Genomic DNA, 14622 nt, shown 5'->3' on the forward strand with positions numbered 1-14622 from the left:
GTCACTGCCAGCAGCAATAGTGGGTAAGCCTGCTTGAGGTAGGGAACATAAAGTAAGATGATATTTTATATATCCTGTACCATATTTTTCCGTGTATAACACGCCCCCTAATTTTGGGGACCCAAAATTAAGAAAATTGGGGGGGGGAGATTGTCCCCATGTATAAGACTACCCCCCTTTTAACATTACTTTTTAGTTTAAAAAACCCCTAGTCTTATACTTGGAAAAGTATGGTATATTTTTACTGTTTGTTAACTTTCTGTTGCGAAGCGTTTTTATAAATCTGCAAATAAATGAAATAGATGAGGCACTTTGCTACAACCTGCATATCAGCTGTCCACCATCTGATATTGTTCTTGGCATGCAATCTGAGGTGTTAGGGAGTGACCTGGTGGAGGGGCAGCCAGCCCCATGTTGTTTATGCTGGTCTGTCGATCTCTTGCTCCTTCCACTTTTATTTTATTTTATTTTATTTTATTTTATTTTATTTTATTTTATTATTTTATTTTATTTTATTTTATTTTATTTTATTTTATTTTATTTTATTAGTTTAGTTTAGTTTAGTTTAGTTTAGTTTATTATTTTTAATGTATACATCATTTACATGCCAAAATGGCTTCTAAGTAGTTTACATATGTAAAATCAATTATAAAATCTATACGTAATTAAAATACACAGTGAAACAATTTCATGAAAACGTACATCCATAGCTAATATCTGCAATGAAACAAGCCAGTACAAAAGCATAACAATTAAAAAAACAGTTAAAACTATTAGATCATGAAGTTAAAGTTCAGGAAAACGCTGGAACCCTAAACAGGTATGCATGTATTCAAGAGCCAGCAGAATGCCAATATTGATGGGGCCTCTCTTATTTCCTCAAGGAAGGCATTACATACCACTGGTGCCATCGGTGAAAAAACCCACCTCCATGTTACCACAAGCTGATAATAATTAGGCCTCTTCCTTTGGTTACAAGGTTTTTCAACATACAGCAAAGCAGAGTGCTGGTGAAACACCGATTCACCCCTCCATCTTAAGTTGCTCAGAAACCAGTGTTTGGCCTCGGTCCAGTATATCTGAAGGAGCGTCTCCTCCCCCATCGGTCTGCCCGGACACTGAGGTCCAGCTCCGAGGGCCTTCTGGCGGTTCCCTCCCTGCGAGAAGCAAAGCTACAGGGAACCAGGCAGAGGGCCTTCTCGGTGGTGGCGCCCGCCCTGTGGAATGCCCTCCCATCGGATGTCAAGGCGATGGACAACTACCTGACATTCAGAAAACATCTGAAGGCAGCCCTGTTCAGGGAAGTTTTTAATATGTGATATTTTAGTGTATTTTTCATCTCTGTTGGAAGCCGCCCAGAGTGGCTGGGGAAACCCAGCCAGATGGGCGGGGTACAAATAATAAATTATTATTATTATTATTATTATTATTTGCATCTGCAGATCTAGATTAGCAGCTGCAGATTTTATGCAAGTGTACATCATAAGCCTGTGCCCAGAGTCTTTTATGTAGCCGCAAGTGCCCCTGTATGTAGTTAGGCAACACATGGCGACCCAACCAGGCTATGGTAGATCAATTCAGTCCTCCAGCAAATACTAATTACCGTATTTTTCACTCTATAGGATGCACCCGGCCATAAGACGCACCTAGTTTAAGAGGGGGAGAACAAGAAAAAAAACTTCTCTCCCTCTCTGTGCAGTGCCCCTTCAGTGAAGCAGCAGGAGAAACGGAGCCCCTTCCATTTCTCCTCCCGCTTCGCTGAAGGGGCGCTGCGCAGCGCCTCTCCAGCGAAGCGAAGCCTCTGGAGCACAGCATTGCTTTCGCTGAAGCCATGAAGCCTGCACTCACTCCATAAGATGCACACACATTTCCCCTTAATTTTTGGAGGGGAGAAAGTGCGTCTTATAGAGTGAAAAATACGGTAATATCATGGGGTAAGGGAAGTCTCCATGCTTGCTAATTCTTGTAATAGTCCCTAGGTAACAGATTGCCATGGCTGTCTCCATTTCTTTTCTTTTTTGGGGGTGGAGTGGTTGCTTTGGTTACCACTAAACTTGTGTTTCCTTGAGCTGTCATTTTCAGCTGGGATATTCCTTCTTGAATCCCTTTGGATCCTTCACGGTGCTAAATCCTTTCTGGACACTGGAGGAAGGCGAATCCCGCAATCTTCTCATCTCATTCTGCCCAGAGGAGAACACACCGGTGAGTCTCTAAACAAGGAATTGGTTTAGTTTATTTCATTGGTGTCCCACCTTTCCTCCAAGGGGATCGTACTGCAAGGGTGGAGAACCTCAAGCCCAGGAATCAACTGCGGTCCTCCAGGCCTCATTATTTGACCCTCAGCACTCTCCACAGTCCACAACCCCTTCCACACCATTCCCTGGGCCTGCTGAAATTCTTTGAGGATCTGTCCTTGAACTGGGATAGCTTGGATGAATGTGTGGGTTTTGAACTATGCTAATGCCTCTTCCTTACCTGGATGAAAGAAAGATGGAGGTGTGTGTGTGTGTAGAACATCTGACTTTTCAGTGGTTGAAATGTTGCCTATGTACAAAGGTAAGAGGCACATCCATTGCTCCCCCCCCCCCTTTTTACCTCCGGCTTTGCCCACCACTGGAATGTGGCACCCGGAAAGTTCTCCACAAGGAAATGAGGCCCTCTGGCTGAAAAAGGCTCTGCAGCCCTGGCATACTCTCCTCCGTACCCATTTTATCTTAAGGCCCAGTTTATATGTGATGCAGACTTCATGACAGGTGGTTAATCGTTCATGAGTTCTGCATGCCCCCACCATGCTTAAATATACCTGTCACATGCGCAGTCCCACAATACATTCTGTGTTAGCATGCCAGCAGAGTCTGTGCTCAGATCATGTATGCCTGGCTTGTTAACGCTGGGCAGACATGTTAAGTGCACAGGGAAGGGCCAAAACATTTTGCCGCCTGAGGTAGTGCAGCCGGCAGACACGGTTCCCCTCAAAGTCGGGCTACAAGGCCAGCTAGGTTATTTTGGCACCTGAGGGATGAAATCTCACAGGCACATCTTCCACCTCTCTGATGACAGTAATACAAAAAAAAATTCAGTTCAATTAACTATAAGTACAAACAGACAGACATATTAAAACAAAGAATGAATATGCATATATAAATAGAAATGTGTACATTTAAGTATACCACTTTCAAATGAAAGCCAGGTGGAGCCAGAGCCAATAACATCCTGACTGGTTGTAAGAAGGCAGGCAAGTGGTGGCTAGCTGAGAGGAGACTGAGGTTGGTGGGTCAGTGCCCCCATTTGCTCATTCGTCCAAGTGTACAGAAAAGAAACATGGCTGTCCCTAGTGGTTTTCTTCTGTACAATTTGCCCCGAGAATGATGGAATGTTACCAAGTGCCAATTCTCCCAGTGGGACTTAGTCCCTTCCCCTTTGAGACAAATGGGTCTAGCCATCCCTAATGGACACTTTACTATCAGTAGCCCTAAATATCAGGAAGGTGACACTCAGCTTTTATTGAGCCACCTGAAATAATGCTATCCTTACTGACCAATAATGCTTTATCCCACAGTACTTTGAAATGCTGGAGATCCGTAGTGGGAAATTCACTCTAACCCTTACTCTGACGGGCCAGGGTGTCATCCCTTCAATTTCTTGCTCAGTGGAAGGAGACGTATTCAACATGGGATATGTTCTTGCTAAGGAAACAGCCACTGCCACTTTCAAGGTAAATCACAACTGCACTGTGAATAGGGATGTTGAAGGATTCCATCAGAAATGGAAAGAGATGGTCCGTCTGAGGTCAGGAACAGAAATTACGCACGTGAATAAAAGCAGTACAGTTTTACCTTGGATCCCAAACACTGCAAACCCAGAAGTGAGTGTTCCGGTTTGCGAACATTCTTTGGAACCCGAACGTCTGACTACAATTCCCATCATCCCTGACCACTGGTCCTGCTAGCTAGGGGTCATGGGAGTTGTAGGCCAAAAACATTTGGAGGGCTGAGGTTGAGGAAGCTTGGAATAAACAGCTGCCTTTTCAATACTGTAAAAAGCCAGGAGAAAGTATGCTTCAAATCCAAAGTGATGACCAGAACGAGTGTATTTATATGATCATTTTTTTACAGGGACAAAACAAACAATGCCTTGAATTAGTGGCTAAGAGACTGGGTTATGAATCAAGAAACCCACAGTTTGAATCCCACCTCTGCTTCACAACTCACTAGCTGGCCTTAGGCAAACCACAGCCTCTGTCCCCTCATCTACAGCATATGGGATAATAATACTTACTTACCTCACAGGAAGGGTGGGGAACTAGTGAACCTCCAGCTGTTGCTGGACTGCAGCTCCCATCATCCTTGGCCCAAGCTGCCTGGGGCTGATGGGAGCTGGAGTCTAGCAACACTCAAAGTCACAGGTTCTCCATCACTTCTGTACAGAGTAAGGATTACAACTAGATCACACACGCAAAGCATTTAGAATACTTGAAGGTGGTATAAGGCTGCTGCAGCTGATTGCTATTACTATTAATCAAGATTCCTTGTTAATATAAATGTGCCCATGCATCGATATAGCAGAAGGACAACCACAGAAAAAGGTTGAAGTCAGTTTGCAGGAACACAGCTTTTGATTCTGCCGATGGTTGATTGGTCTCTTGCAGATAGAGAACACTTCGAATCTGACCCTGAAATACAATATTCTTCTTGACTCGCTCTCACCAAGCAGAGAGAGAGAGCAGCCAAAGATTCCCCCTTTCCTCGCATCTCCAGGGAAAGCAGACGTAGTTGGTAAATAATTGCTCATAATGCTTTTGAATATTCATTAATGGAAGTGATGGAGATAATTGTGGACTTACTCAAAGCAATCCTGTGTTGATCAGGATCTGTATATATTCTATGAAAGTAATTCTAAGAGTAGGCACAGTTGCTGTTTATAATTCCAGCCACATGGTGTAAGTAGGGATGTTGGAGAATTCTTTTCGAACCAGGAGTGGAAATTCCCGCAATCCGCACATTCATCCGAGGTCAGGAACAGAAATCACACAATCAGCCGCCATCCTTTTTTTACTCCATGAACATAACATAAATAATTACATTATTTTCTGCATCATTTTTTACATTCCTTTTCCACTGAAATTAATTTAAGAAATAACTGTTTTTATTTTGGTCAGAGCAGATAGTGAGATGTATAGCATACGTTTTAGCAAAAGCCAAACTGTAGCAGTTTGCAGCAGTTCCTGCCCTCAAATTTACAATCTGGAAGGTGCAGCGTGAAAGGGAAAAGGGCTGGCCCTGCTTCTCTTCTCTGCAGCAGACGAATGGAATAGCTGCTGCTGGATGGCAGATGAAGGAGAGGGAAAAGCCTATGGAGTTGGAGTTAACAAAATGTAGGCGACAGTGTTTAAATGGCCCTGATCAACTAAGCAGCAGATTTTTAGATGGTTACTTTTAATACAACTATTTGCAAGCACCATCTTCAGAGGTATTCCTACCTGAATAGGAAAGAATGAGGATCTCTCCTGTAAGATGAAGACTGCTGTGACTGCTGAAATCTTAACTAATCTTTTCTCACACGCATAGTTATGCAGCTTTACTTAATAAACTAAAAACAGATAGGGCTTCCTTGGCCAGGTGACAAGCCTTGTGTTCAGTATTTGCTTTGAATTGTTCTAATCTGTGGTACTTTAGTTCCCTAAGCCGTGTGTATGTGTGTTGTGTGTTTCTCTCTTATACCTTTTTACAAGCTTGACAGCAGGCTCCAGCTTAATACTTTTAATCATCCAGATTTTTCCAGCTTTGCTGCTGGGTTTTTTACCTCTCCTGTAGAACAGAGTGCTGAAAATATTGGCCAAGGAGATGAGGCTCTCCAGCTGCTTTTCTCCTACCGGTTTGTGTTTCCATCCTTTCCCAGGTACACAAAATTACAATGGCTTGAGTGTGTTCAGCGTCTCTCCCGTGGAAGGCACCATCACTTTCAAGAAGTGTCAAGAGTTCACCATCACCTTCAGCCCTGATCATGAGAGCCTGTATTATTCCGATTGCATCCACATTTTAATCTTTGGCAAGGTGAGATTGGCTCAGGTAGGGCTCTGAACATCAGTTGCTGGAAACTGCAGGAGGGAAGAGTTCTGTTCTGCTCAGGTCCTGCTAGTGCCCTGGAATCCCCAGCATCTCCATGTAGGGCTAGGAGTGTCTGCAGTCTGAAACCCTGGAGAGCTGCTAGCCAGTATCAGCATCACTGAGCTAGATGAACCCAATATGGTCTAGTTGTATAAGGCAGCTTCCTTTGTTCCTGCATCTTAGAGAAAGGGCTGAGTGGTGTGGCATTTGTTTTGCATGTAGAGGATTCCAGGTTCAACCCCCAGCATTTCCAGGTAGCAAGTGCCAGGGAAGACTCCTTCTTGAAAGCCTGGAGACTCACCTCCAATTGGTGTTGAGAGTCTGATGCAGTGTAAAACAGCTTCCTATGTTCCTAAGGTTCTTGTAAATTTGGTTCTTGGTACACTATGTGTGGCACAATCCAAACAGAAGTGACTGGCCTCAAGGACTGAGTTGTGAAAGTGTCTTCCCTACTTTAAGATGAACCAGTGAATGAAGAAACATTGGTGATGAATGAGGAGTGCCATCTAGTGTTAACTAGGCCAAAGGGCAAAGCACTCTAAAATACCCTGGAAAAGCAACAGGAACAACTCTTCCCTTTGCAAAGCCACTAAAAAACCCCAGCAAAGCCAAAACTTCATTTGGATTTCTACAAAGTTTCTGAACTTTGGTGGAGAGCTTTGAATAGTTGTCCAAAAGCAACCACTTAATTTCCAGACCACTTAATTGTTTAAAGAAAAAAACCCTCAAAGCTGTTTGCAAAGAGAGTTCCTGCCAAAACTACTGAGGGCTGTTGCAGTAAAGTGGAATAAACATTAGGCTGCAATGATCTTCTTTTTAGGAAACCATCCGTGTGATCCAGCTGAAAGGGGCAGCACGGAACCACATAATGTTTGTGGAAGGAGGTGACCCGCTGGATGTGCCCATTGAGTCACTGGCCGTAACTACGTCTATGGCTGAAGAAGCAACCAAAGCAGGTAGCCCACCTTAAACCCATCCATATTGATGGATGAATCTCTGTTTCATTTTTAGAAGCATGTTTAGAATAACTTGCCGCACCATGTAGAATGCTGATGTATGTTTTAATATGTTTTGGTTTATTGCTGATTTTTATGTTTTTAATTTGTTGTTTTTACTGATAATTTCATTGTCTTTTTTGGTAAACCACTTTGAGAATTTTTTTATTAAACCAAGCAGTGTATAATTTTTATGAAACAAACAAACAAACTGAAATTGGCAAATTTGTCTATCCCTACCAGTGACAGTAGTTATGGTCCCTGTACAATCCCAATTAATACTGTTTAGGAGTGTATGTGTATGTGTTTTTACCAACTTCTTATTGCCCCACCAACAATTACAACTGGATTTGTTTCTCCTGCAGAGAGCGGCAAGTCTACAAACTCCATTCTTCTGAACCTGGAATGTGTACAGTCAGAGACTTTTGTTATCCCAGCCACTCGGGAGCTGAGAGTTGGCGCGATACGAAGCACTCAGTTTGCATCAAAGAAGGTGCAGGAGCCATAGGGACCAGGCATATGTCAGTGGCTCCCAACACCCTCACCCTTAGAGGACCCAGCACAGTGGTTTTCTGGGAAACATGGGCCATATTCCAAGGAGTGTGTTAACACTGTTTGGAAGGGATGGGACTCAAGTTGTAGGAAAAAGCCAATCATCTCCCTCAGTCATTTTCTACCCTTGCAAGTCTCTCTGCAATTTTTGGCCTTCCTTCTCATGAACCATTTTGCTAGCATAGGTGAAAGAGGCACATTGAGAAAGGGAGCGGCAATACCCTGGGATGTGTCACCTGGGGAAAACTCCCACCACAGTTTCCCTGCAGGAGAATTGCGAAGAAGAAAAAGGGAAATAGAGGTATAGGTCAGGTTTGATGTCAGACGCAGTGGCAGAGACCCCATTGTTCTCTTACAGACCCTGGCAAACAAGCATGTAGAGTCCAGCTCTGCACATCTTTGTGTTTAGGGATGTTCAGAGAATTCATGCACAAATAGAAATGGGAGCAGAAATTGCTGGTGTTCGGGGTTTTTTTTTTTACACCAGCACAAATCAGTGCTATAGATTCACCTTATTATGGGATACTCAGAAAAAATGAGATGGTCTCTTGCCTTCCTTTAAAAAAAAAAAAAAAGACACCAAACTGGGAGGGGTGGCTAACACCCCAGAGGACAGGATCACACTTCAAAACGACCTTGACAGATTAGAGAACTGGGCCAAAACAAACAAGATGAATTTTAACAGGGAGAAATGTAAAGTATTGCACTTGGGCAAAAAAAATGAGAGGCACAAATACAAGATGGGTGACACCTGGCTTGAGAGCAGTACCTGTGAAAAGGATCTAGGAGTCTTGGTTGACCACAAACTTGACATGAGCCAACAGTGTGACGCAGCAGCTAAAAAAGCCAATGCAATTCTGGGCTGCATCAATAGGAGTATAGCATCTAGATCAAGGGAAGTAATAGTGCCACTGTATTCTGCTCTGGTCAGACCTCACCTGGAGTACTGTGTCCAGTTCTGGGCACCACAGTTCAAGAAGGACACTGACAAACTGGAACGTGTCCAGAGGAGCGCAACCAAAATGGTCAAAGGCCTGGAAACGATGCCTTATGAGGAACGGCTAAGGGAGCTAGGCATGTTTAGCCTGGAGAAGAGGAGGTTAAGGGGTGATATGATAGCCATGTTCAAATATATAAAAGGATGTCACATAGAGGAGGGAGAAAGGTTGTCTTCTGCTGCTCCAGAGAAGCAGACACGGAGCAATGGTTCCAAACTACAAGAAAGAAGATTCCACCTAAACATTAGGAAGAACTTCCTGACAGTAAGAGCTGTTCGTCAGTGGAATTTGCTGCCAAGGAGTGTGGTGGAGTCTCCTTCTTTGGAGGTCTTTAAGCAGAGGCTTGACAACCATATGTCAGGAGTGCTCTGATGGTGTTTCCTGCTTGGCAGGGGGTTGGACTCGATGGCCCTTGTGGTCTCTTCCAACTCTATGATTCTATGATTCTATGAATCCCAGTTTGAATCAGTTCTACAAATGGGGAGCAGATCTTAGGGCATGTTCGCTTATTCACCCAGGCATGTTTTGTGCCATGAGGTTTCATCAGCCATAGTGTCTGACAGCATGTTGTGAACCTTTCGTTTCTGCAGAATGTAGAATTCAACTGGGAAAACATGCAACTTCTTCAGCTAAAAGGATTCACTGTCGATCCTGTGAAAGGAAGCGTTGAGCGTGGACAAACAAAACCCATCAATGTTTCCTGGGTGCCTCCTGCTGGATCAAATGTATGTTGCAAGTTTTAAAATGTGCCATTTATTGCTATTGTATTATACTTTCCCAAGCAGTAGGATAGGAGAAGGGAAGTTTTTTATAAGGTCAGTTTCCCTGTTAAGCAAAGGAGGCTTAGGTAAAACACCAGCATAGCTGACAGAATATTCCATGTTCAATATCTGGCATCTGCAGTTAAAAGGATCTTACATAGCCAGGCTTGAAACATCTCTGCCTGACATCCTTCATAGCCATTGCCAGTTAGATGTCTGGCCTAGATGGGCCAATGGTCAGACTCTGTAAAATGCATCTTCATATGTCCATGTGAAGCATGAGAGTCATTTTATAGTAGATACTCAGGGCCAAACTGAACACGACAAGCAGCTTTGTATATAACATGCAATTTTTATTTTTAATGCAAGTAGCATCTGATGTGGGGGCTGATAATTCTCCAGACTGCAGCAGGTGGTATGGGGAGAATTTAACTCTTTCCTTCCCTCCTGATCCTATTGGTGCCAATGGGGAATTCCCCTACCCCTTGTCAAAAAAGAAGCAAAGGAGGAATCTTCCTCAAGACCAGTGCTGATGGATGGTTGAAGTTGTATTTCAGCAACATCTGGAGGGTCACAAGTCATACATTCCTGCTTTAGATGAATCTATTTGGTTGTGGGGAGGGGGTGAGTGACATTTATGCACCCTTTATAACAGTACTGGAGCCCCAACCAGCCCCAACCAGCATGGCCAGTGGTCAGGGGAGACGGGAACTGTAGTTCAGAAAACATAAAGATGTCATTGGGGAGGCAGGGCTAGCATTTCTGTCCACTGGGCTGCCTGCAATTTCTGCCTAGCACTTCTCTCCATCTTGTCTCTGCAGCCCAACCAGCCTGTGACTGGATCAGCCATATTGAATGTGAAGGGAGACATCAAGGAGGTGTACAGTGTCTACTTCATGGGCAGGATCGTGACCAAGTGAACTGCCACTGAGCTGAGGCTCCAAACTGCCCTTTCTGAAGAAAGATGGAGAAACATCCCTGGGGGTGTTGGGTCATCCTCATGAATCTCCCAGAGCATCCAGAACTGAAGCAAAAGATAACAGATCAAAAAAAAGATGAGGAAAAGTCTGCAATCTGAAATGCCGCAATCCAGTTCCCTTAAAGTTGCTTAAATTGGGGGTCCTTTGTATCCTTTCATAACCAGCTCTACTGAAACTAGGAAGATTCCTTCAGAATATATGGGCCAAGGTGGGAGCCTTATGGCAGTCTCAGCTTTCAGTGATGGAAGGCACATGAAAGTAAGCTCCACCCTTAGGCCCCTTAGGTGGGGCAGCTGTGATTGTATCACCCGATTTCTTCCTTTTTCTGTTTTCGTTTTACTTTAAAGTTGCATCCAATTTTTATGGGATTTTATGAGCTGTGACACTTCCTCTCCCCCCCCCCCCGCCTTTTGGATCTAAATCCTTCCCCTTTTGAAGCTGTAAATTGCTCTTAACAATCAGAATAATACAGGTAACCAAACACCAGCAAGGCTAATTGCAGTTTCAGAGCTATATAGATCTGGAAAACAGGATGGGGAAGGGGGTCAAACTCCTCCTTCCACAGAACCACTGCTCTGATTTTTCTTTTACGTGACCCCTTATGGTTTTCTAGTAATGGTGATCCCAACTTATCTTCTGAAACTAGAAGGAGGGATGTAGGTGGGGCGTCGAATTTGGCAAATAAGGTGGAGAATGAGACTCCACGGATGGATGGTTAGCAGCAAAACCTGCCATATTTCAAGGAACCCACTGATGACTTTAATTTGAGTCAATGCTGCACTGTTGTTTGGAATAAAGTCCTCTGAATACAAATATGTTTTTAAGTAGCTTACATTGTGTATTGAGCTGATTCAAACTTTTTTAAAAAAGAAGAAAGGAGGTCTGGTATACTTTCTGGTATACTTTGGCAGGGGCCAAAGCAGCAAAAACTTATTATTTCCCCGTGCCGGGACTGTTTTGAACTCACACAGCCTCCAGTTGTTCAAGAAGCAATGTTGTAGCCTGAAATGATGGGAGTTTGTGGGGGTTTTGAGCCCCAGATCCACACCCATCCACCAACCATCTTCATAATCACACTGTGTGCTTCTTCCTTAGAAGTTCGCTTGACTCAAGTTTTTCCAGGCCTTTTGCAAACATATGTCAATCACTGTGAAGGGCAGCTAATAGCTGTTTATCCTCACAGTCTGATCAGCTGGCAGAACATTCCATCCTGGCCTCTGAGCCAATGAGGTCTGTTCCAGGGTGATAATTGCACACCGCGGGTGGTGCTATAAATGACAATAATTATACTGTAGAAGCTTGCACTGCCCAGTATGTGGCCTCTGCATGCAAATGCTTGTTCCACAACCAGTTATTACAATAAATGTGTGCTACGTGGAATATTTGGTAATGTAAAGACTTGCAGACATCGCATGCTGTTGCATCAGTGTCAAGGCCTACCCAATCACACAAATCTCTTTGATTGATTGGTTGTGTGCCTGTGAAGATAGATGCAGCTTTACATAACCTTTCAGAGTCAGGGGTTGTGAAACCTGTGGCCTTCCAAATGCCATTGGACTCCAACTCCCATCAGCCTCAGCACTGTCAGGGATGATGGGAGTTGTAGTCCAGCAATATCTGGAGGGCTGTAGGTTTCCCATCCCTGTTTTAGATCGCCCTGGTTGTTGTCAGAAACTGAGATACAGTATCCAATAAAGGTTTAGAGCGCAGAGATTTTGGAAGAAATCATGCTTTTGGATAAACACCCACCCACAGAGCCTCAGGCAATGGTGACTGATGCCCATTGGGACTGGTGGAGCAGAAGGCAGCAAGACCAATAGTAGCAGGCACCAGAGTCAACGAAAGGCAGAGCCAACCCCATGAGTGGTTGCAGGTAAGGGCACAGATAGGTGAGGCTGAGTGCCAGGAGGCTGAGGGTTGGTGGGGCTTTGCCCCCCTGGACTGCACTTTTTAATGCATCTCTAGCCCCACCTTGAGTTGATTGAAATGAGTCCACTCTCAATCACTGGCTGAGTTACAGATGTGTTCATGATACATGTTTTGAAACACCCTCAGCTGTTCAGGTTACAGCCTTCCCATCTTGGTGCCCTCTAGATATTTTGGATTGCAAACTCCCACCAGCCCTGCGCATTGGCCATGCTGGTTGGGGCTGATAAGAGACAATCTCTTGGAGGGCACCAGGTTGGGGAACTTGGATTCAGAAGGTGAAACAAACTGCCTCAACGCAAGAGCTGGATGTGGAGAACAGAGGCTCTGTGGTGGAGGTGGGAAGGGTTCCTTTGGAGAAGGGGGTAGATAGCATTATCAAAGTGTTGCTCAACTGCCTGGTGGGGTAAGAGTAATATTTGAAAAGCATTTGGAAGGAGGGGTTCCACATCGGTTTTCCGTGCCTTCATAAGTCTGTTCCATCCAATTTCCACATTTATTATTATATTTATATTCTCTGAAGAGCTTGAAGTGGTGAACGTGGTTCTCCTTTCCCCCATTTTATCTTCACTACAACCCTGCAAGGTGGGTAAGGCTGAGAGATTAAGTGAGCAGCCATAATCCTCACTGATCAATAGTCATCCCCTACCGCTGAGCCCTCATCCTTCTAGTCTACCAAAAGCATCCCCCGCATATGATTCTCCAACCAATGCTTGAAGATCTCCATTGAGGGCAGAGCCCACCACCCCTCTGAGGCATTGGCTCCACTGTCAAATTGCTCTTTAGAAGTACAGTTGATGAGTCTTCATTTTTAATGGAGTGGGAAAACATTAAGCATTTCAGCTGTCAGTAACCAGGTGCTTTTAGCCTTTCTTCTTAAGGAAAGGGCTCCAGACTATTAATAGTTCCAATGACCTTTTCCTGGCCCTCTCCCACCCCCCCACCCCCCTCTGTCTCATAGTTCCTACAGAAGGAGTGCAGTCTTGCACGTTTGCAGATAATAAAAGAATTTAGGGTGGTGTTTTTGTGCTTTTTAAAAGATTAAGTGAGCAGCATGGACTAGGATCCCAAGAACCTTAAGGTTGATCTAGTCTGGTTTCTTCAACTATAGCCCCCAGGCCCCATGGAAAATTTCTTTGGGACATGGGGAGCTTTCAAAAGCAAATTGTGATGAGGGAATCCAAAATCCCCACAGGGCATGTTGCTTTAGGGCCCATGTTAAGTACATCTTGGGTTCATGGTCCTTGTTTTTTTTTCTGGATTCAATCCCTCAGAAGCAATTGTTCTAGAGGAAAACTATATTGACAAGTGTGGGATCATATAAAGAGTCCCTCCTTTAAGCATAAACCCTTACATAGCCAACACGGCAGTACTCATGCAGAATATGAAGGTATATTTAGGCTTTGGAGGAACACCAGAATTTGTAGAAGTAATATATACATACAAACAAGGGGGTAATTCCCTCCTCTCTCACCCCCACCCCGATGAACCATGATCTCCAGATCCACAATGTTATTGCATTATTGCCATCTGGAGGGGCGCTCTTGCAAGAAAAGCGGGGGGGGGACCCAGAACACTTGTTAGCAGGAAATCTTAGCAGGAAGTTACGGGACCCACACTGATTGGACATGAAGCTATAAAATGAAATGAATCTATAGATGCAAACAGGATTGTGTGTAAACAACCCCAATATTGTCATGAGCACAAATAATTATGAATAAAAGTGAAGTCTGGAGGGCCCCGGAATGGTATATCCTGGAAGAAGGCATCACTAAGATACTAAACAGGAAGGCGCCACTGTCAACATTTTGCTTCATTCCGCCTTCTCTAACATAATGTGGTGTCCTTAAGACTTGGTCCAAATGTTATTTATTGCATCAGAAGAGCAGCTACCAAAAAGGCCAAAAAGGAACAGGTGCAAGGGAGAAATTAATCTTGGGCAATAAGCCCTAGCCAGATAAATCACAATGTGTAAGTTCCGTAATTTTCAGGTGAATGAAAAACCGTGTCCCTTGACGTAGGCAGTGTCCAGTCAGGTTTAAACCCATTCAAGTAGTCTGAGTGGGGAACAGGAGAGTTTTGTGTTTATATAAGAGCCCTTGGCTCTCCTCTATCTTAAGATCACAATGGAAAAACCCCTGCAGGGCTTGGCCAGCTCAGGATGAGAGGTCATTGTTCCTACAGCCTCTTTGCTGCCTCCAGATCCTGATGGTATCTCTTCTTGTTTACTCCAGATACACAGGATGGAGCTGTAACGTGATTTGTAACCATAAAGCTAAATAAACATTTGGGGTCAAGCAGAG

The 14622-nt window shown here is 44.1% G+C and overlaps 1 protein-coding gene across 3 annotated transcripts in view; it reads left to right on the forward strand.

Moving 5' to 3' along the window:
• CFAP74 (cilia and flagella associated protein 74) overlaps positions 1-11206 on the forward strand; it is an 83199-nt gene extending 71993 nt beyond the window's left edge. For all 3 annotated transcript variants that reach the window (XM_079986718.1, XM_079986717.1, XM_079986719.1), the window contains exons 32-39: positions 2083-2202; positions 3560-3715; positions 4649-4775; positions 5899-6053; positions 6928-7063; positions 7468-7595; positions 9243-9377; positions 10235-11206. In XM_079986718.1, coding sequence (XP_079842844.1) covers positions 2083-2202; positions 3560-3715; positions 4649-4775; positions 5899-6053; positions 6928-7063; positions 7468-7595; positions 9243-9377; positions 10235-10333 — 1056 coding nt within the window. In that variant the 3' untranslated portion in view covers positions 10334-11206. The remainder of the gene's footprint in view (positions 1-2082; positions 2203-3559; positions 3716-4648; positions 4776-5898; positions 6054-6927; positions 7064-7467; positions 7596-9242; positions 9378-10234) is intronic.
• The last annotated feature ends 3416 nt before the right edge of the window (positions 11207-14622 follow it).

The sequence above is a fragment of the Podarcis cretensis genome (assembly GCF_951804945.1).
Source record: "Podarcis cretensis genome assembly, chromosome: 8".
Taxonomy (NCBI): domain Eukaryota; kingdom Metazoa; phylum Chordata; class Lepidosauria; order Squamata; family Lacertidae; genus Podarcis; species Podarcis cretensis.